General features: G+C 43.0%; 1 protein-coding gene across 4 annotated transcripts in view; it reads right to left on the bottom strand.

The window, feature by feature from the left end:
- Positions 1–297: 297 nt before the first annotated feature.
- Positions 298–23,552, bottom strand: part of MEGF6 (multiple EGF like domains 6) — a 495,432-nt gene continuing 472,177 nt past the window's right edge. For all 4 annotated transcript variants that reach the window (XM_068238861.1, XM_068238860.1, XM_068238862.1 and 1 more), the window contains 13 exons: positions 23,065–23,193; positions 21,564–21,692; positions 21,343–21,471; positions 20,672–20,803; positions 16,422–16,550; positions 13,363–13,491; positions 13,062–13,190; positions 11,810–11,938; positions 9,237–9,365; positions 6,888–7,016; positions 6,179–6,307; positions 5,398–5,442; positions 298–2,042 (listed from right to left, as the gene is read on the bottom strand). In XM_068238861.1, the coding sequence (XP_068094962.1) occupies positions 1,972–2,042; positions 5,398–5,442; positions 6,179–6,307; positions 6,888–7,016; positions 9,237–9,365; positions 11,810–11,938; positions 13,062–13,190; positions 13,363–13,491; positions 16,422–16,550; positions 20,672–20,803; positions 21,343–21,471; positions 21,564–21,692; positions 23,065–23,193 (1,538 nt within the window). In that variant the 3' untranslated portion in view covers positions 298–1,971. The remainder of the gene's footprint in view (positions 2,043–5,397; positions 5,443–6,178; positions 6,308–6,887; positions 7,017–9,236; positions 9,366–11,809; positions 11,939–13,061; positions 13,191–13,362; positions 13,492–16,421; positions 16,551–20,671; positions 20,804–21,342; positions 21,472–21,563; positions 21,693–23,064; positions 23,194–23,552) is intronic.

Here is a 23,552-nt window from a genome sequence, read left to right on the forward strand (position 1 = left end):
AGAAAGAAAACAGAACCCCCCCACCTCCCAAAAAAACGATTACACATGCAAATTCGCTTTTTTAAAAAAATTGATGTATTCCTATGCAAATTTGCTTCCGATAAAAGCATGCAATTTTGCATACTTCTAGTGGAAACAGGCCTTTGCAGTATTTATAGCATACCGCCAGCATGACCAACTGGTATGCAGCATTTCTTTACTGAAGGAGGTTGACAAGGGCAGCCTCCATCATAGTACGTTCCATTGCTGGCACAATTTATGAGCCACAGAGTTAGAGGAAAATATGACCAACGCAAGTAACAAAAAACATGTTCATTTGACCACAGACAAAACATTGAATTTAAACACACAATGACATCCATCTTGAATTTCTCTTCAATGTCTGTTGATTAGACAGACCTTAAAGTGAACCAGAGACGAAGCACCCTTATGTATTTTACCATAGAAATCAGTGGGAACATTAGAGAAAACATTTACCATGCTCTCTGTTCCATCCTCACTGCTAAAAGTGTCTGTTATCTAGCTGAGATAAGAATCCCGGACTGAGCATTGAGTCTGGCTTTGCTATAATGACTCAGCTATAATGATTCCTGAGCAAAGCCAGCAGGGGGCAGGCTTGGACTTGAAGACAGCAAAGAACACAGTCTCAGCTATAATTATTCTGTAGCAAAGCCAGACCGACTGCTTAGTCGGGATTCTTATCTTAGAGGTGATAACAGGCAAATTAAACAGAGAACAATGTAACAAAGAGCAGATTAGGTGTTTACTGTCATGTTCCCACTGATTTATAAGGTAAAATACAAGAGGGTGCTTCATCTCTGGTTCTCTTTAAGTGGTCATAATTTCATAAAGACCTCAGAAGCAGATGAGCCTATGTCCTTTGTTGTGTCTACAAAAATCAAATCAAAAATGTGTTTATCAGATGCGGAGGATGGCCAAGCCTCCAGATGTTCAATAATATTTCCTGTTAGTTCCACACATGGTCACCAGATACCCGTCACTGTTGGCCACAATTTCAAAGATCATCCGGTCTTATGGATATTGCAACACAGATACCGAAATTGGTGATTGTTCTTCTTACACAGATGAGTGTGAAATCAAAAAGGTAAAATTTGACGATGCAGAAAAAAAAAACATACCAAAGGCAGAAACATTCTGTCATGGTCAGACACTTTGAGCATTGAGGTTTCATTTATGCCACATCAAATAAACACGTACTTGTCAACTTTGTAGATAAGTTTGTGGAGTTTCCGATGTTCCACCCTAGAATAACACTCCTCTTCCCATTATCGTGCAACATCCATGTTCCCACCCCAAGTTAACTTTGTAGAATAAAAAAAAATGTCTTCTTCATCGGTTCCTTTCGCCAAAGATAATTCATGATGATTACTACTTGAAGATTACCCAGGTTTAATAAGAGATGAAATGCTGAAGTCTAAGTCATGCAGATAGTCCAGACTTCAGAAAGCATTTCAGATATCTCATCAAGTGCTATCTGGATCGGTTTCTCTTGCTAGTTCTGATAATTACGATTTTTGTGGTAGAAGAAAAAGGAACTAAAAACCCCCCATGGAAAGTGCTTCAAAGTACAACATGGACTTGTCATGGAAGTAAATAATTTTGTATCAAAAGAAAAATTAAAAGAAAAATATGGCACTTTGTAGATCATCAAAAGTAAGTGCTCTTCAGCTTCTAACATCCATAACCAGACTGATTCCTAAGTATGTTCCCCAAAGGTTAAACCGCAGTTTAGTATGTGCCCTCGGTCTCAACTCGAGAAGAATTCTGTCCTATGCTTGATCTGGTCCAGTCCGCTCACCTTTGCCTCTCTCTCTGTTAGTCTTTTAGTTGCTGACCACCATATTCCATTTTGTGTGTCCTCCTTGAAAAAGTCTCTAAATGCCTGCTGCCCATAAAGGTCCGATAGTGGTTGTACAGTGACTTATTATGAAGTAGATTCCTATAAAAGGTCTATGGCGTGTGCTTGCTTGGATGTATTAGATATCTAACAGAAGATCGGTGTTGTGTTCGAGGTTGTGCATCTGGAAGAGAAGAGACCAGGCAGTGTTAATTAGAAGAACAGCAAAGTCCCCGTTATTTGGAAGCAAGCAGAAGTCTCAACTAACTGGCATGCCTGAGAAATAACAAAGACTGTTTGTTTTTGGAGGCATTCAAATACTCTAGTGAGCCACCAGCGACGTCTTGTAGCCTTCCTGCAGCTCCTAGCGGCTTTCCGGTGCCGTGCATGGAGGATGCTGGAAAGTCGCTAGGAGCTGCAGGAACGGTACAAGACGTTGCTGGAGACTTGGTAAGTATGGGGAGGTTTGTGCTTTTTTAGCCGGTTGCTCAAGCAACCAGCAACCACCAAGCACAGGTATCGGGCATTAGGCTATCCCCGCCGAAGCAGGAAAATCTGGCGCATAGCTCCGCAGCTACTTTCTGGCGCGCCATTCAAATGTATTGAAAACGTAATACACCGTTTTCAGGTGGCATCGTTGCTGTGATGGAGTCGGAGAGTGCATTGCCCGGCTGCCTGCGGTGGGGCGGGAGGAGGCAATAGCTGCCTGGGGAAAAGTGTAGCAGATGTGCGCAGGGAGTGGGGGCCAACTCCCACCCTCTGTTCCTCACCTCGGGAGCCCCCTCCTTTTAATGGCAGTCAGCGTAGCGGAAGATACAGCTGATCAATCACCGCCCGAGGCTCCGGTCTTCAGCAAACGTTAGAGCTGCAGGTCTACGCTGCCTCTTCTCTCTGCAATGCTGATTACATAATCAGCATTGCAGAGAGAAGAGGCAGCGTAGACCTGCAGCTCTAACGTTTGCTGAAGACCGGAGCCTCGGGCGGTGATTGATCAGCTGTATCTTCCGCTACGCTGACTGCCATTAAAAGGAGGGGGCTCCCGAGGTGAGGAACAGAGGGTGGGAGTTGGCCCCCACTCCCTGCGCTCATCTGCTACACTTTTCCCCAGGCAGCTATTGCCTCCTCCCGCCCCACCGCAGGCAGCCGGGCAATGCACTCTCCGACTCCACCACACCACAGGCAGCCTGGGGAGGAGAGACTGTCCTATCTTCTGCAAAAAAAAACGTTTTTAGCAAAACGAAAAATTGCGTTTGGATCACAAACGCTAAATATCGTTCAGAACCATGCGCCATTTTTTTCCCTGGCGCCGTTTTTTACTGTATGCATCCCCGCTGGTGCCGGATACTGGGGACTATGCTGTACGATCATTTTTTGGCCGGTAATAATGAGAATAGGGTTGGCGATGGGTCTGGTGGTTATAGGTCACCCAAACTTTACCCAAAGCAGATCATTTAGGTGCGGTGTGCGCCTGACAAATTGGACGCTGCCTCGCTGAAATCTGTTTGCAGTGTGTGGGCAGGTAGTAGATACCTGGAGGTGCCCCGAATGTGGCTATTTGACTGCAGCGGAACTTTATATGGCCTGAGGAAGTGGGCAAGATCCCACGAAACGCTTTGCCTGTGCTTATTATTGTTAAATATTTCTACTTAAAGTGAATTGTCGTCTGTGAGGTAAGCCACATAAATATTCTTAATCTTAGTGTTTTTAGAGCATTTTATATCTATTGGGCGCCTTTTCACCTTTTTTTTCTCTTTTCTAATTTTTCTCTTGCATATTCATTTTCTTGATCCTGTTTTTTTACACACTAAAGCCCCATTCACACTGTGCAGGTTTTTCTGCACACAAAAACTGACTAGTGATTGTCATGTCTTACAGACCTAATGGAGAAGCATGTGGTTTGTTTGATCAGCTGATCATTTTGCAAGGTTCTGATTCGCTGGTTCTGAACAAGTTAAACCAGGAAGTCATGCAAAGCTCTGATTTACTGTGATCACATGATCATGACTAGCAAATCATAGCCTTGCATAGCTATCACATGCTTCTCCATGACTTCTCCTAGATATGACCCATCGCTGCTTGTAGCTGTTCTTTTTTTTTTTCCAGCACTTCTGACACAGTCCTTGGGCAAGAGCCAGCGAGCACATGTACTGTTCTTTAATGGTGCAATTTCAGCAAAAGATCGACCTTCCGATCCAATAATTGCATTTGGAAATTGTCGACTGGCCCATAAATGGGATTGAAAATATAATTAATTCAATCCACAAAACAGATCGATAACCTGATCATCTGTTATTATTAATTTATATAGCGCCAACATCTTCCATAGCGCTGTACCTAGTACAAACTAATAATGGGGAACAAATATAAATAAGAGATACAAGACACTGTCATGACATTGAATAGTAGAAATACAGATACATACATAGTTGATGTGTAGTTGGTACATGTACATATGTTAAAATTACAACAGTATGAGAAACACTAGTAGTCTACAGGGTAGTGGGGAGCAAACAGCAGGGAAGGAAACACAGGGGTTAGTGGGTGAGCCAGTGTGCCTTCAGTGCGCTCTATAGGCTTGTCTGAACAGGTGTGTTCTCAGGGTGTGTTTGAAGGTTTCCAGACTTGGGGTATGATGAAGCGGCTGAGGGAGAGAGTTCCAAAGGAAAGGGACAGCCCGTGAGAAGTCTTGGATGCGAGAGTGAGAGGAGGTGACTAGGCTGGAGGATAAAAGGGTCTCCTGTGAGGAACGGAGGGTCCGGGCGGGGAGGTATCTGGAGATTAAAGAGGAAATGTATGGAGGTGATAGCTTGTGTAGAGTTTGTATGCAAGCGTGAGAAGTTAAAACTGGATCCTTTGGGCAACTGGTAACCAATGGAGGGATCGGCAGAGAGGGGCTGCCTCAGAGGATCTAGAAGAGAGGTGGATGAGACGGGCCGCAGAGTTTAGTAGGGATTGGAGAGGTGCCAGTCTGCTTTGCGGTAGACCACAGAGTAGGGTGTTACAGTAGTCAAGACGGGAGATGATTAGGGCATGCACAAGCATTTTAGTTGCTTCTTGTGAAAGGAAGGGACGGATTCTGGAAATGTTTTTGAGATGGAAGTAGCAGGAGGTAGTTAAAGTGTTAATATGTGGTTTAAAGGAGAGCTCAGAGTCCAGAGTTACCCCTAGGCAACGAGCTTTGGGGGTTGATGCTATTGGGGTGCTATCTAAATTGATTGTGACAATGAGAGGTGGAACAGAGAGCGAGGGTGGAAATATCACAATCTCCGTTTTGCTCATATTGAGTTTAAGGAAGCGTGAGGACATGAATGTAGATACAGCAGTTGTTAATTAGCTCCATCAACACTCTGCATTTCCAATCTGATCGCAATTATCAAATTGGAAGGTAGAGGGGCTGACTTACAAATACAGGTGCAGAGATGTTTCCCAGAGCACCAATCACAATCCAGCTATTAAGTGAAAGTAGGATTGCGATTGACTACTTCGGCTGTGTTCGGACATATTCTCAGCTTAGACACAAGCAACGAGATCTGACTTACCTAGAAGTGCTTGGAGCTGCGCTGACAAAAGCTGGGGCGGGCCTCCTGCAAACATTCATAACAGAAATACACATCGTTCAATCCAAACTAAAGATGCGTTACAGTACAAATAAATAAATAAAAACACTTTACATTAATAGCAGTCCATTTGTATTGTCAGTTCTCAGGATCTGTGTCTCTCTGGGGATAGTCTATTCTATGGTAGGCCAGTGACTGACCAAAGCAGCACGGTGGCGTAATGGTTAGCGCTCTCACATTGCAGCGCTGGGTCTCCGGTTAGAATCCCAGCCAAGGCACTATCTGCACGGAGTTTGTATGGTTTCCCTGTGTCTGTGTGGGTTTTCTCCGGACACTCTGGTTTCCTCCCACATCCCAAAAACATACATATAAGTTAATTTGCTTCCCCCCTAAATTTGGCCCTAGACTACATTACATACACTATACGCTATAGACATATGACTATGACAAGACAATATACTCTGTACAGCGCTGCAGAAGATGTCAGCGCTATATAAACACTAAATAATAATAATACAGTAAAGAGAGTGCTGAGGTGAGATCTAATTGTTAGGGAAAGAATTTTAAGTTGATGCAAAGTTTATATTAACCTTATAAAATGAATCTAGCTTGGAAATAGATAAAATAAAATCATCAGCTGATGCATCTTATTGGTCCGTTTGTTAGCCGCATACATTTGCATGAAAATATAATACAATTTGCAATATATATATATTATAGGTAGCCCGGCTGGCAGCGGGTCGGAGCACCCTCGTACACGTACCTTCTCGGCAGGTAGGTCCTATATATCCCGTGTAGCAGATGCAGCCTCCCGTCAGCACGTCGCATTGGGAATTCCAGCCGCAGTCGCAGGTCAGGCTGCAGTTGGGTCCGTAGTGATTCATTCTGCAGTCTGCGGATAGACAATGGCAGTTAGATGAGGAGCTGCTAGGCTTGTATCTGAACACAACTGCATTTTTCAAACCGCATATTTTCATTACATTCATGCTGCATGCAGGGCTGAGGCAGAGGCTGAGGAGGCACCAGCCTCTGGGCACACAGCTCTGCTCCTCCCCTTTCCCCTGAGTGCCACCCCTTCCCCAGCCATAAGCAGAGCAGTAGAAGTGCTCTTACCACAAGGGAAGGACAAACTTGTTCACTGGCAAACACTTCCTGGCAAATAATGACCGTTCACCATTTCTTACCGCAAATTTTTGCGTCCAAATAATCGTTCTCATTCAACTTTGGAGTCAATGGCCGTCAATGTTAGCGAGTAATGGCAAAAGCCCCCATAAGTGCTAGAATCCCCAAATGTGGAGGGTATGTAAGGGGAAGAGTGGGAACAAGAGGATTTTCTTTGTTCAAAAACACCTTGTAGTTTTTGAGAAAATCTATTTTTAACACTTCACATAAAAAAATGGTTTTTTTAAGTCAGCAAAATGACATTGTGCAGCAGAATTCAGAATGTCAGAAATATACGTATTCCATGTCACCTATGTCACAGGCTGCTCCGGTTCTCCCCGGAGGACATAGGCAGACTCCGGTCACCGGGTCACATGGTCCATTCCCATCGCACTGACACAGGCGGTCGCAGTTCTCGCCAAACGTCCCCGTTTCACAGACTGCGGTCAGGGAGAAACAAACATACAAATTATTATCTTTATATAACGGAATATTTTCAAACTGTAAATGTTCTTTATTCTAAAAAAAAATGCAAATACTTCCATCTCTTTCATCAAACTCGTTTAAAGGATACCCGAGGTGACATGTGGCATGAGATAGACATGGGTATGTACAGTGTCTAGCACACTAATAACTAGGCTGTGTTCCTTTTTATCTTTCTCTGCCTGAAATAGTTAAATATCAGGTATGTAAGTGGCTGACTCAGTCCTGACTCAGACAGGAAGTGACTACAGTGTGACCCTCACTGATAAGAAATTCCAACTATAAAACACTTTTCTAGCAGAAAATAGCTGAGAGCAGGAAAGAGATAAAAAGGGTCAATAGTTCATAGATTTTAGCTCTGGCATACTTCAATGAATGTGTCATTGAGCAAAAACAATATAACAGTTAAAACTTAAAAAGTAGATTTAAATATAAAATAAAACTGTGGAATATCTTAAATGTATTTTTTAGGAGAAGGAAGATGGATACAATTGTTTATTTTATTAGTTTATTTTCGCCTCAGGTGTCCTTTAAAGTTGAATAACCTTCATTTATAGATGGACAATGAAATGATAAGAATTCCCCTTTCATGGAATTGTAATACAAATTATATGCAGAATTGAGTTGGGCCAATCAAGATCAAATGATTTGCCCAATCCCAAGCGGCATACAATCTGCATTAAGATGACCACACACGATACAATAACATGATCCAATTTTACAGCAATTGAATAAAAACCATCAGTTGTACAGGAAAATTAAAAACATTTTTTTATTTGTTTAAGAAATCTGATGTAATTTTTTTTTTTTTTACATCGATAAAAGATCGGGAGTGGTGGATTTGTCTGGTCAACTTTTATGAAAATTTAATGGTGTAGGGTAGATTGAAAAAAATGGCTCGAGGTTATAAAACAAGAAATTGACAAAGTTTTCAAAAAAAAAATTTCTTATAAAGAGACACTGAAGCGAAAAAAAAATGATGATATTATGATTTGTATGTGTAGTACAGCTAAGAAATAAAGCATTAAGATCAGATACATCAGTCTAATTGTTTCCAGTACAGGAAGAGTTAAAAAACTCCAGTTGTTATCTCTATGCAAACAAGCCATTAAGCTCTACCACTTTCAGGGCTCGTTTCCACTAGTGCGGCGTGCGTCTCGTAGACGCACGCCGGCACTGAGCGGGTGGGCGGGATCGCAGGCGATTCCCATCAGCCGTGCCATGCACGGCTATGGGAATCGCAGCCTCCGCCGCGAATTCTGTGGGGGTTTCCGGCCGAATCGCTACTGCAAGCGATTCGGCCGGCGGCGCCGTTATCCCCTATGGCAGAGTTTCCCCGCGCGATTTGCCTGCGGGGAAACTCTGCGGATTCGCGGCCGTTTCCGCGAGAGTGGAAACGGGCCCTTAAAGTCCTGGAGAGGGCTGTTAACTGACTTTTATTATCTCAACTGTAAGTGAACGGTTTACTTTTCCTCTGCTAGAGGAGAGGTCATTACTTCACAGACTGCTCTGAAAGACTCATTTTGAATGCTGAGTGTTTTGTAATCTGCACATATTATAGAATGATGCAATGTTAGAAAAAACACTATATACCTGAAAATAAAAGTATGAGAATATTTTCTTTGCTGCTAATCTTCTAGTAATTATTCGTAGTACACAACCAATTCACTATATCATATATTTTTTTTTCGCTTCAGTGTCTCTTTAAGTGGTGAAAAATTAGTAAGCAGGAAATGTGGGCGCTGGCGGCTAGGGGACGATTTGGTCGTCCCATATGCGCTAATGCAAAATATTGTTAATATGGCAGCCCCGGCCCAAAGCAGAGATTTGGGCACAAGTATTGTGTTCAACATAAGGACATTATAGTTTTTGAAATAAGCTATCGTTTTGAAGCTGAAAATGTTATAGTTTTTGTCATATTTTGTTTGTATGTACAAATTTTGTTATTAAATATTTTATTGTTAGTGTTTACAAATTTTACGTTATCAAATATGTTATCCTTTCTACGTTTGTAAGGGTGTTTGTGCACGACGGGGGGGGATTTCTTAGGGTTAGGCATCGCTAGGGGGGTTTCCAGAATGTTACATTTCCTGTAACAAAATGAGGTCTCTAGTCGATTTCCTGCACCAGACTCCCAGTACAAATCTCTGCTGGCGTTTTGTGTACCAAAAACTCACCTCTCTCACATTCTTTCCCATAAAAACCAGCAGGACAATGACAGATGCCGGTGGAAGGGTCACATGATGCTCCATTTTCACACTGGCACCTTTCCTGGCAGTTGTTTCCATGGAAGCCAGGTGGACAAGCTACAAAAGAAAGAAAAAGTTTAGACTTTACATTTTTGCATTTCACTTGCAGACCCATACGCAATTTGGACGCATAATGCGAAAAAAATCACGGACAAACATTCGCAGTACATGGCCAGTGTGAAGTATCGCGGCAAGGATACATCACTGCCGCACGGCAATTGAAAGGACCAGCTGTTGCTAAGGAACAGACGCTACGCTGCCACTAGCGTGCCTGGGGTAGCGTGCCATTAAGTCATGCTAATTGATTACCGCATGTAAAAGGAGTAACAGAGCGCATTACTAATCATGAATTAAGCTCATTATAAATCTACGCATGTAATATATATGGAGCAGGGTCCCTGCCCCCCCTTCCTGTACTGCAACAGAGCGCCTCCGTTCACCATACCTTTGTACACACCCTAGAACGCGATGCGTTGGTAAAAGGTCCAGACTGCTGGATCACCTCTCCTGAACCCCACTGTTCTCTCTCTTTACCTCGTACACCTTCCCCTCTGTCGTGCATCATCCCTCCGCCCCTCCATAGCAACAGAACATGTCTCTAGCCGCTAAGCTAGAGATGTGTCTGTACAGAACTCGGCCCCTGAACTGTCTATGGAGGGATCTCTGCATGGCGACAATAACTGTGTGTGTGTACGCAGCTGTCGAACGGAAGGCATTATAAATCAGAATTAAAATCCAAATGGAACCCTCATGGATATTTCTTATTTTGATCTTCAGTCAGCTGGTGGCAATAACTTACTATTATTATGAATTTATATAGCCGGCATCTTCTGCTGTTAATGAGGCAGCTGAGAAGCAGTTCGGAATATGGAATTCATTTAAAAGTATTCTATTAGAATGTAAAGCTGGGCTAAAACAAAACTGATCTGAAATTACTAATGTCAATGTTAGTAAATTGGAATTAATACTTTTAGAAATTAACTTTTAAAAATTAAAAAAAATAAAAATTCAACCAACCAAAAACTGTATAGCGGAGCTCACTGCAGCTGTGCGGCTGTGTGAAGCTGCTCCCCCTACAATCAGCACAAATAAAAATTCCATCATGATTGGTTAGTGCTGCGTTTGTGCCCATTTGTGCTACAAAAATAAGATTTGTGCTGCTTATATTTTAAAGATAATACCGTAGCACTAATTATTTCCAAAACAATACCATCACCCAGCCCCCATACAACAACCTACAGACATGAAACTAGTATGGGTGGGTAGTGCTGTGCATGTGCTCAGGTGTGCTGAAAAATCATCTTTCTATCTTTTATAGTTTTTGAGATATTGATGTTTTTGTAAAGGTCAAAAGTTCATTCAGCTTTTGCGATGTTGTAGGGGGGCTGAGTGAACTTTTGACCTTTAGAAAAATGTGAATATCTCAAAAACTATAAAAGATAGAAATATGATTTTTGCAGCACAAGTGAGCACATGCACAGCACTACCCCCCCCCCCCCCCATACCAGTTTCATGCCTGCAGGTTATTGTATGGGGGCTGGGGGATGGTTTTGTTTTAGAAATGATAAATGCTATTATCTTTAAAATGAAAGCAGCACAAATCTTATTTTTGCAGCACAAATGGGCACAAATGCAGCACTAACCAATCCTGATGGAATTTTTCTTTGTGCAGATTGTAGGGGGCCACCTTCATGGAGCTCAGCTGTGTGCCTGTCTGTCACTTCCTTTCAGTAGAGCATTTCTCACGCCCACTTCCTGTGAGCGATAAGACCTCCCTCTACCGATGCCTACCCCTTAACCCTCCCCCACTACCGATGTCTAACCCTAAAACCTCCCTCTACCTATTCCTAACCCTTAACCCCGCCAGGTGGTGCCCAACAGAATGTCTCTGTGAGCGATAAGTCCCGCCTCCTCATGCAGATGCCCTGAGGCTGAGTCACAAGGTTTACCTCATGAGTTATTTTTCTTTACTTATGTCTCTCCTTTTCTATGAAATATCTGTTCAGCATTTTCTAAAGAAAAAAAAAACATCACTTTTCTTGCCTAATTTTTGGTACTTTTTTGCTTGTTATGTGCTTATCTGTTTTTTTTTCTGTAGCTATATAAAAGAAGATAAATAAGGAGAGATACCTCACTGTACTGTAATGCAGGGATGCTGGGAAACAGTCAGACGTCTGCTGCTGTTTTTACTTTGTGTGTCACATGGTCACACCTGATTGATCTACTCAGCAGCTACAGCCACAGAAGACAGGAGACAAGCTGCACTGCAGTGACAAGCACCCATAAAACCGTTATTGTGCTCAGCACTGTACACTATTTAGAGTCACTTATTATCCTGATTGCTAACAGAATTTGCCTTTGCTGAATTCTGACTTTAGCCGGGTCTTATAGGAGAGGAGGCGGAAATTGAGATAATTTCTGACCCGCCCACTTTGTGAACGGACTGGAATCTGTGTAGGGATGACAGCCGCATGGCCTGGTCTTGTTCATTGTTGGCTCACCGTGTTGGCAGGTGTGTCCATAGTAGCCCCTCCTACAACGACAGGCCCCCGTCACTGCGTCACAGGTGCCGTTGTGGAGACAGGAACAATCCAACTGACAGCCGGACCCATATTTCCCCTCAGGACAGTCTGGAATAAGAAGAGAGAAGAGAAGGGGTCACTAGGAGTGTATGCAATCTCCGCCCACCTGAGGGTCACATGTCTGTCGCCACTCTAGTGATAAACATGAACATGCTGCCATAGAGAAAGTCCATAAAATATAATCAGGGTCACTTTGCTCCGCCTCCACAACTCCCCTATGCAAATTCCTCCACTGTCTCCCTATCCCCTGTGTATCCTAATTGATCATGCATCCCCATCATTGTGCCCCCTTCTCCCAGACTGACATGAACTTGATTCACTTGGTCTCTATGACCACTACTCCAATGCATTACCTGGTATCAGGTATCTTGTTACTTGCTGCCTTGCAGGGCTGGTTCTAACAACAATAAGGCCCCAGTGCAAAAGTAACCTGGGGGGCCCCTGACACCCTCTCCCCAAGTATAGTAGTCAGATGTGCCTCTAATAATTGCGTGGTACAAACATTTTGCCACCCTATGGATGCTGGGGCCCTGGGGCAATTACCCCCTCTGCTCATATGGTAGCGCCAGCCACACTGTCTTGCATAAACCGTGCCGTCCGTCACGCCATTTATCGTTGCCTCAAACCGTATTTATTGTCCAGTGATGGGTAATATGTCGGCGCTCTACAAATTCAATAAGTAATAATAATAATTTCCATATCCGGGCAGCAGGGGGCACATTTGAGTGGCCATGCAAATGCTTCCCGGGGAAAATGTAGGGTAACGTTTGGGCATCCGCACGTGCATCACGACAGGGGCGTAACTAGTGGGGAGCAGCCCAGGGGGGGCCAGAGTTGTGAGGGGCCCTAATACTAACCTTCATTCCTCTGATAAAGGGGACTATACTCCAGATCAGGTGTTTGGTCCTTGTGAGATGGGCCCCAAGGCTGTAAAGAGCACCAAGGGGCAGCAAGGGAAGGGGGTATGAACATTGCTGGGGGGGGCGGAGTTTTGCTGGAGGGCCACATGAACGGTAGTTATGCTATTGCATCACGGCACAGGAGTTGGTGCCAGCAGGTATGACATCATACGGTGTGACAGATGAGATGTATGTGAGGCCTAAGAACATGCGGTTCCCGCTCCAGCGTACAATGTGCCATGTACTTCCTGTAACAAGAGCCCCACAGTTACCTTCCTCACAGGTGGGCCCCGTCCAGCCCAGGCTGCAGCGGCACCTTCCTGTCACCGGATCGCACAGGCCTCCGTTCCTGCAGGAGCAGCGATGACTACAGCCAACGCCAAAGTGGCTCCCAGGACATGCTGAAATATAGAAATGCCTTAAAGAGAACCTGTACTGAAAATAATGTGATGAATAAAATGGCTTATTTTTTTATATATACTTTTTTTTTTTGCAATTATACGTTATCTCACACGCTATGTTATATATCTGCAGTTTATGAATTGGCCGCCACTCAGATGTTTTTATTCATACCATGTTCACAGTTCAGACCAGTTCTTCCGGCCGCGCAGACGCACTCGCCGGTCACATGATCGCAGGAGCCGCCAGGACCGCAGCGACAAACATGAGCGCAGCCTTTACCATATCGTCCAGATGGACAGACTAAAAAAAAATAAAAAATAGAAAATAAACTTTTACCACAAAAATGCTGCAGAAGATGTCAGTGCTATATAAATACTTAATAATAATAATATGGTAGGACATTAGACTGACTATGGTGGGATTAGAGTGTGAGCTCCTCTGAGGACAGTCAGTGACATGACTATGTACTCTGTAAAGTGCTGCAGGAGATGTCAGTGCTATATAAATACACTATAATAATATGGCAGGACATTACACTAGGACTATGGTAGGATTAGAGTGTAAGCTCCTCTGAGGACAGTCAGTGACATGACTATGTACTCTGTAAAGTGCTGCAGGAGATGTCAGTGCTATATAAATACATAATAATAATATGGTAGGACATTAGACTATGGCTATGGTAGGATTAGAGTGTGAGCCCCTCTAAAGACAGTCAGTGACATGACTATGTATTCTGTAAAGCGCTGCAGAAGATGTCAGTGCTATATAAATACATAATAATAATATGGTAGAACATTAGACTATGACTATGGTAGGATTAGACTCTGAGCTCCTCTGAGGACAGTCAGTGACATGACTATGTACTATGTAAAGTGCTGCAGGAGATGTCAGTGCTATATAAATACATAATAATAATATGGTAGAACATTAGACTATGGCTATGGTAGGATTAGAGTGTGAGTCCCTCTGAGGACAGTCAGTGACATGACTATGTACTATGTAAAGTGCTGCAGGAGATGTCAGTGCTATATAAATACATAATAATAATATGGTAGAACATTAGACTATGACTATGGTAGGATTAGACTCTGAGCTCCTCTGAGGACAGTCAGTGACATGACTATGTACTATGTAAAGTGCTGCAGGAGATGTCAGTGCTATATAAATACATAATAATAATATGGTAGAACATTAGACTATGACTATGGTAGGATTAGACTCTGAGCTCCTCTGAGGACAGTCAGTGACATGACTATGTACTCTGTAATGTGCTGCAGGAGATGTCAGTGCATATAAACACATAATAATAATATGGTAGGATATTAGACTATGAATATGGTAGGATTAGAGTGTGAGCTCCTCTGAGGACAGTCAGTGACATGACTATGTACTCTGTAATGTGCTGCAGAAGATGTCAGTGCTATATAAATACCTAATAATAATATGGTAGGACATAAGACTATGACTATGGTAGGATTATAGTGTAAGCTCCTCTAAGGACAGTCAGTGACATGACTATGTACTCTGTAAAGTGCTGCAGGAGATGTCCCTGCTATATAAATACATAATAATAATATGGCAGGACATTACACTATGACCATGGTAGGATTATAGTGTAAGCTCCTCTGAGGACAGTCAGTGACATGACTATGTACTCTGTAAAGTGCTGCAGGAGATGTCAGTGCTATATAAATACATAATAATATGGTAGGACATTAGACTATGACTATGGTAGGATTAGAGTGTGAGCCCCTCTGAGGACAGTCAGTGACATGACTATGTACTATGTAAAGTGCTGCAGGAGATGTCAGTGCTATATAAATACATAATAATAATATGGTAGAACATTAGACTATGACTATGGTAGGATTAGACTGAGCTCCTCTGAGGACAGTCAGTGACATGACTATGTACTCTGTAATGTGCTGCAGAAGATGTCAGTGCTATATAAATACATAATAATAATATGGTAGGACATTACACTATGACTATGGTAGGATTAGAGTGTGAGCTCCTCTGAGGACAGTCAGTGACATGACTATGTACTCTGTAATGTGCTGCAGAAGAGGTCAGTGCTATATAAATACATAATAATATGGTAGGACATAAGACTATGACTATGGTAGGATTATAGTGTAAGCTCCTCTAAGGACAGTCAGTGACATGACTATGTACTCTGTAAAGTGCTGCAGGAGATGTCCCTGCTATATAAATACATAATAATAATATGGCAGGACATTACACTATGACTATGGTAGGATTAGACTGTGAGCTCCTCTGAGGACAGTCAGTGACATGACTATGTACTCTGTAATGTGCTGCAGGAGATGTCAGTGCTATATAAACACATAATAATAATATGGTAGGACATTAGACTATGAATATAATAATCCAATAATCCAAACATTTGTATAGCGCTTTTCTCCTGTCGGACTCAAAGCACTCAAGAGCTGCAGCCACAGGGACGCGCTCAAGAGGCCACCCTGCAGTGTTAGGGAGTCTTGCCTTAAACTCCTTACTGAATAGGTACTTGACCTAGCCAGGATTCAAACCCTGGTCTCCCATGTCAAAGGCAGAGCCCTTAACCAGTACACTATCCAGCCACTGAATATGGTAGGATTAGAGTGTGAGCTCCTCTGAGGACAGTCAGTGACATGACTATGTACTCTGTAATGTGCTGCAGAAGATGTCAGTGCTATATAAATACATAATAAAAATATGGTAGGACTTTACACTATGACTATGGTAGGATTAGATTGTGAGCTCCTCTGAGGACAGTCAGTGACATGACTATGTACTCTAATGTGCTGCAGAAGATGTCAGTGCTATATAAATACATAATAATAATATAGTAGGACATTAGACTATGACTATGGTTGGATTAGATTGTGAGCTCCTCTGAGGACAGTCAGTGACATGACTATGTACTCTGTACAGTGCTGCAGGATATGTCAGTGCTATATAAATACATAATAATATGGTAGGACATTAGACTATGACTGTGGTTGGATTAGATCTGAGGACAGTCAGTGACATGACTATGTACTGTATAAAGTACCGCAGAAGTGGGAGGAAACCAGAGGTAAACCCAGAGAACATACAAACTCCATGCATATGGTGCCCTAGCGTAGGCATTGCTGGACTAGCGGCACATATCCCAAGAAGAACAACAATGGCTACATTATAAATCTGTGATTTGCCATGTGTATAATTGAGGCTGCTCATCTCACCGGCAGTACAATCTGCCCCCAGGTAGCCCGTGGCGCAGTGGCACGCTCCCGTCGTGGGATCGCAGTCACCCCCATTCCTGCATTTACACTGCAGCTCACAATTCCGGCCATAAAATCCGCTGGAACATTCTAGAAGAGTGAACAAAGAAAATAGATTTTATTATGAAATATGTGCAAAGTTTTAATGGACCCACAAGTCCCCCTCAGTCAGTGCTCGATACAAGGCGGAACTCTAACCTTTATGTCATTTATACATTCCTGATTATCACTGTAGTGGCCATCTGTAGAGCAGGTAGTGCAGTCAGCATTGCTGTAGAACAGGCGCAGAGGATGCAAACAGGGCATTTACTAAAGCAGACCATTTATAAAAATCATATAGTTGATTCTAAAGGTGCGTACACACATGCGACTATAGTCATTTGAAACTATCGTTCCCCGATCGTTTCAAACGACTATCGTTTAAAAAAAAGCAGCCAACGACCATTAAGTCTAACGACGGACGAGCTAGATCGTTAAAAACTAACGATCTAGCTTGGCGGATTTTTACCAACGACGATCGTTTGCAAAAGTAGTACATCGTTGGAAACTGTCGTTCGTAATAGACTTGACATGCGCATTTCGCTATTTCTCCATGGAACTTCTCATTTTTATGCGCAAGCGCAGTAGTTGCTTTACGTGATGTAACGTTCGTTCTAACGATCAGATCGTTACACACATTTAAAAACTAACTTTACTTAGGTCGTTCTTTCATCAATTAAAAGTTCGTTCGTCGTTCTCAGCGAACGATCGTTGTCGCATGTGTGTACGTAGCATTGGGCCTCTTGCACACTGCAAATCCGATTTCCGATTCTGATTTTCCATGGATGCTATCAAAATAAGAAGAAAAATGCAGAAAAAACACAGCATGCAGGACCGATTAAAAATCGCTAATCGGAATCGCATGTAAAATCGCATCAAAATCGCAAATCCGAATTGCATGTAATGTGCAAGAGACCTATATAGGTTATCAAATTACAATACATAGTATTGATGATAATATTCCTCATAGTGATAAAACTTGGATTTTGTTTTTAAAAGAATTTAGAGACATTCCAGTTATCCAACATAAATGTGTTAACTAGGTAAAACATTTGGGGTGTGCATAAATTAGGGATGGTCAGTGAGCAGTTGCTGCATTTGACTGGTTCATTTCCAAAACTGCATAAATCAGCATAATATTTGCATCAACTTCGAATAATTCGCATCTCGTTGATCTTCCCTAATAGGAATGGATTGCACTGCTCAAAAGTCCTGAGTACACAGCTGCGTTTCAGCATAAAGCCACAAGAGGGCACCTCTGCCCCACATCTGTTTCTCATAGGGGCCTTTCAGACTCAGGGCGCGTTTCCACTTGAGCGGAAACCGCCGCAAATCTGCAGCGTTTCCCTGCAGGCGAATAGTGCGGGAAAACTCTGCCATAGGGTGCAATGGTAACGCCGGCCGAATCGCTACCGCTAGCGATTCGGCCGGCTTTTCCATCCGAATCGGCGCGGATCCCATAGCTGTGCATGGCATGGCTGATGGTATTCGTCTGCTTTCCCCGCAGACCCAGAAGAGCCGGCTCGCGTCTAGCAGATGCGCGCCGCTCAAGTGGAATCGCGCCCTTATCGGCGCAATTTGTCCTTTGCCATTTATCAATTCCTTATTTTTTTCGCGCATTTTGTATGCGATTTTTCGTGCATACCAATGAAATCAATTTACATGAACATGAGAAGCTCTCCACAATCTCTCTCCCCTCTACATCTCCTCACTGGTTTCCAGATAGCAACCCAACCGCAATCTCAGATCTACACATGAGCTTCTATTATCCTCCTCTACAATCACCTCCTCACATAATACCTATGGATGGCCAATGAGATCTTATGCAGATCGGAATTAAGCCAATCAGAATCAACAGGAAGTGAATGTGATTGGCCAGATGCAGTTAGCATTACATTTTTATACAAATCTGAATTTTTTAGCCTTTTATAGATCTCCTCAGCTAAATTATATCTGGAACTTTATTTAGAAAGAGCATAATAAGGAGCAAGGGGCGCGTAACTAGAGGGGGGAGGGTGGGCAGAGCTGTGGGGGGGGGGGGGGGGGCTACTTACCTTCCCTTCCTCCCATACAAGGGACTGTGCTTCAGATCAGGGTTTTTGTGGCTACACTTGTTATGGGAGTGAAGATCCTGATGGACACACTTGTTATAAGGCATACCTCCCAACTTTTTGAGATGAGAAAAAGGGGCTCTTAACCCACACTCCTGGCCACGCCCTCACCACGCCTCTAGTCACACATACCATAAAGATTTCATAAGAAACATATGTTGTTTTATAATTCAAACCACACTGGTCCTTTCTATCCTGGTTCATTTTCCTGCATAGTAACATTTTAAAATGAGTAATATATCAATTTAAAGGATGGGAATAAAGTTTAGAGTCAATTAAACACATTTTTAGTAGAGGCATATGTATATTTACATAGAAAGAGGGACAAAGTCCTGAAAGAGGGACAAATAAGGAGGAAAGAGGGACAGAGGGACAGGGCTCCCAAAGAGGGACTGTCCCTCCGAAAAAGGGACAGTTGGGAGCTATGATAAGGCCCGTGTGAGATGGGCCCCAAGGCCATGGAGGGCACCTGGGGAGGCAAGGGAAGGGGTGTAACCATTGAGGGGCCCATCAAAGTATTGCTGGGGGCCCCGTGTATTGCAGTTACACCACTGATAAGGATCCTCATTAATGAGTAACTAATTTGAGTTTAAAATAACTAATGATAAGATGACAATAAGCAACAGTTCCCATTGTTTTGATGGGGATATATTGTATAAATTATGTGAAATGTGTATTACATTCACAGAGTGTCGCCCTGCTGTGCTCACATATATATCTACCACTAATGTACACCAGGGCCGAGGCAGAGGCGAGAGAGGCTCCAGCCTCAGGGCGCAGTGTAGGACGGGGCGCAGGGCCAGGCAGAGGCAAGAGAGGCACCAGCCTCAGGGCGCAGTGTAGGACGGGGCGCAGGGCCAGGCAGAGGCAAGAGAGGCTCCAGCCTCAGGACACAGTGTAGGAGGGGGCGCACAACTCACTCAGCTATCATTCCCCTATTGTGTTTGAAGCAGAGAGAAATAAGAAAAGGGGATACATGGCAGTGACTGCAGCCAGATAACTAGAGATTACGGTGTTGGGGGCCCTGGGGAGCCTCTTAGTCTAATAGCAATCAGAGTGTGATGGCTGGGGTGGGAGGGATGGAGGGGTCCTTTTGGTGTCTCAGCCTTGGGTGCTGGAGGACCTTGTCCCGGTTCTGACCAACACTAAAGCATATTGTAATATAATCAGCGGGCATAGCCCTGCTCAGGGTGCCCCAGTCAAGAAGATCAATCAATGACATGATCATATTCCTGAGTTGATACAAATTTTGTTGCAATTTGTATGCAGAATGACACTGAACCAATCTAAAGCATCAGCAACAACAAATTCATAATGACCTTTCTGGAGCAACATCAATAGTCTGGTCAGCAACACTCGAAAAGATATCTCTATAAAGATCAGCTGTCATTTAAATACACACTACCAAACATGGCCACAAGATGGCAGGCAAAGCCTTCTCTAATCCACTGAAGAAAATAACATCCACTGCTGATACAATCTTTTTTTGCCTAATTTCTATGTAATATGAGGGAACTCAATTTACCCTTCTACTACATAGATTTGGTAAAATTGAACACAAAAGATTGTATTATTAATGGAACCTTAATGTGGGTATGAAAATCAGAATTTCCACTTTGCTCTAAAAGATTATTTACAGCATAAAATCTACTACCTCAAAAAATTGTAGCAGAACAGCATTCAGCTAAACACAGCACTTAGTTCTTCAGTGGAAAGCTCCTTGCTTCAGTGGAAAGCTTCTGGCCGCATCCGAAGAGGTGATAACATTATCTTTTGTTTACATTCCTTTATCAGATACATTTGATAAACATTAGCAAACTGCAGAAACTGAGCTGTACTGAGCTGAGGAGCAGAAAGAGCTGAGACGTGATTACTAGATAGATTTTAATATATAAATACAGCACATATGCAATAAAATGCAATGGCAGCTTTCAGAGCAGATACAATGTACTTGGGGAATTTGTAAACAGACAATATTACTTGTGCACAAAAGGAAATCTGACAACTGTATGGGTAATAAAAAGTACAAAAACACATTTTTATCACAATCTTTTCACTTACTTAACTGGCAGGTGTGTCCATAATACCCCGACATGCAAATACACTCTCCGGTCACTGGGTGGCAGTCTTGATGCTGGCCGGGACACTGACAGATTTTGCCACAATTCAAACCATAGGTGCCTGGAGTGCAAGCTAAAGAGATGCAAGAATTACTAAATAGCTAATAAACGTACCGTATGAGCGCATTAATTGTATGTATAGGCCTAATGGTAAATAGAACATTAGTAACATAGAACAGTCTCCTATTTTTATTTTCAGTTTAACGGCTACATTTTTAATACTGGATTCTAAACAGCAGCCATGATAGTTGGATTGGATCATCAAATTGCAAAACAAACAGAAGTGATGACCCTTTGAACTTTTTAGCACTAAAACCAGCAGTGTTTTATTTAGCCAGATAAAAGTGTTTTGCCTTGTATTAACTTTTCAGGACATCGTGAAAAATTTGACAAGCTGTTTGACTGCTTTATATGCAAAGATAACAGAACTATTTTTTTTAAATATTTGCTGTCTAGGAAAACAGAAAGTGAATTTAGACAATGTTTTACTAGGACTAGTACTATATGTACCTATGTTTATCTCATCATGTCACATGTCAGGCCGAAACAATCCACTGATGTTATATAGCAGAGACCTGATCCTTTATAACCAGCAGAGTAACAGGTTCTTACCCAGATCGCAGCCGTTGCCGGTGAATCCTGGAGGACAGCCGCACTCGCCAGTCACGTGATTGCACGGCGTGCCGTGGGGGCAGTTACAGAGCTGTGCGCAGCGTTCGCCGAACGTCCCGGGCAGACAGGCTGTGAGAGAACGCATGAAGCTGAATACACGATACTAAGGAACAAATGTCAGGAACGGTACTTCAGACCAGCAGAGTATACCCACAACTTACGCTTGTCACAGTGCTTCCCTCGCCAGCCGATGGGACAGTCACAGACGCCAGTGAAGTGGTGACAGGTGACGCCATGGCGGCAGTGACACTTCTCCTGGCACTGCACGCCGAACGTTCCTGCCGGGCAAGCTGCAACACAAACACCGTCACACACAATTCCTAAACATGTTCCGGGGCTTATCACACTGTCTTGTCAATCTTTTTAAAGCGGACCTAAACTCAGAAACGCCTTTCTGCTCTATAAGATAAGCAACCGCATAATAACATTTATTTTTTACAGCTGATACAAATCCTGCAATAAATACTTCCTGCTTTCATTGAAGCAAACATAGGGTTAAAATCCTGTATTTACAAACTAGCGGCTCTGTCAAGGCAGTCAGCTGACACGACTAAGAGATTAAATTACAGTGATGATTAGTCACACTGGAGGAGGAATTAGACAAGCTAAACTCTCTAAATACATACAGGGTGCATTTCTCTGTGTTTTCCTTCTGTCCTCTGCAAGAGTTCAGGTCCACTTTGATTACTACAGTTAGGTCCATAAATATTTAGGCGATGACAACTTTTTCTCGAATTTTGGTTCTGGATATTACCACAATGACTTTTACATTAAACACCTGAGATGCAGGTGAAGTGCATGAAAAAGTGAGGCAACTAAAGCATTTTTTTAACATAATCTCTTCATTTCAGGGGCCCAAAAGTAATTTGACAAATGAAATAACTGGAAATAAAATGTTCTTTTCTAATACTTGTTAGAACACCCTTTGCTGGCAATGACAGCCTGAAGTCTTGAAGTCATGGACTTCACCAGATGTCAGGTTTCCTCCATTTGATCGCAGGAATTGAACAGAGGCGCGAACAGGATAAAATATGCTAAAAACTTTAAAATTGATGAGGAGGCAGTGGTGGATTTAGCCCCTCAAAGCAGACATGAAACTGTCAATTTTCAAAAGTTTTCGATTTATTAATATACTCCAAAAAACTGTTGCAATGCGTTTTGCAGGTGTGGCCCCGCCTCATCAGGCAATAGGGGATGGAGCATATGGCAACAAGTGTCTATAACTCAGCCTAGCGCCTCTGATACCCTGTGTCCACCCCTGGTGGAAGGGTGATATACCCCATTCTTTCCAATCTGCAGAGAGCGACTTCTTACTCCTGAGTGGGGACAGGTCTAATCTCCCCACCTGCATTTACAGTGGTTGCCTATCGGATAACACTGGTTTGTAAGTATCAATTTACTTACTTACACTATCCATCAAATCCAATACAAACTACACTATATTATTCTCTCTGTGTTTTCTTTTTGTATTCCTCCATTTGATGCTCTGCCAGGCTCATTCATTGTGGTAATACGCAGAACCAAAATTAGAAAAAAGAGGTCTCAAATATTGATGGACCTGACTGTATATACCGTGTACAGCGCTGCAGAACATGTTGGCGCTATATAAATATGCTAAATAATAATAGGATTGTTGGTGTAGATCAGTTTTCCATCACTCACCCGTCTGACAGCTTTCCCCTGTCCATCCCGCCAGGCACCTGCAGGCTCCGCTCTCGCGGTCGCAGATCCCCCCGTTCTGACAGGTGCAGCTCTGCCGACAGCTGTCTCCGTATGTCCCCGGAATGCATTCTGCAACAAGATGTATATCTGTTATATTAATCATTACATTACACAGCTGTATCGTGCTGATACACCCCCCTCCACTCCAGCTATATACAGAGAACACAAGCCCATTCATGGCCAAAACCTGAGACAACTCAAGTGAGAAGAATATGGGGGCTGCCACATTTATCCGGATCCCCAGATAAGATTGTGCACCCCTTACAGCTAGTACAGAATGCAGCAGCCAGACTCCTAGCCAATGCCCCCCGCAGCTCACACATCACCCCAGTACTGCAAACTCTTCACTGGTTGCCAGTAACATGGAGGGTGCATTCTAAGATCTGTATGCTGACATTCAAGGCTCTACACCACATGGGACCCAAATA

The sequence above is a fragment of the Hyperolius riggenbachi genome, chromosome 6, assembly GCF_040937935.1.
Source record: "Hyperolius riggenbachi isolate aHypRig1 chromosome 6, aHypRig1.pri, whole genome shotgun sequence".
NCBI classification, from domain to species: Eukaryota; Metazoa; Chordata; class Amphibia; order Anura; family Hyperoliidae; genus Hyperolius; species Hyperolius riggenbachi.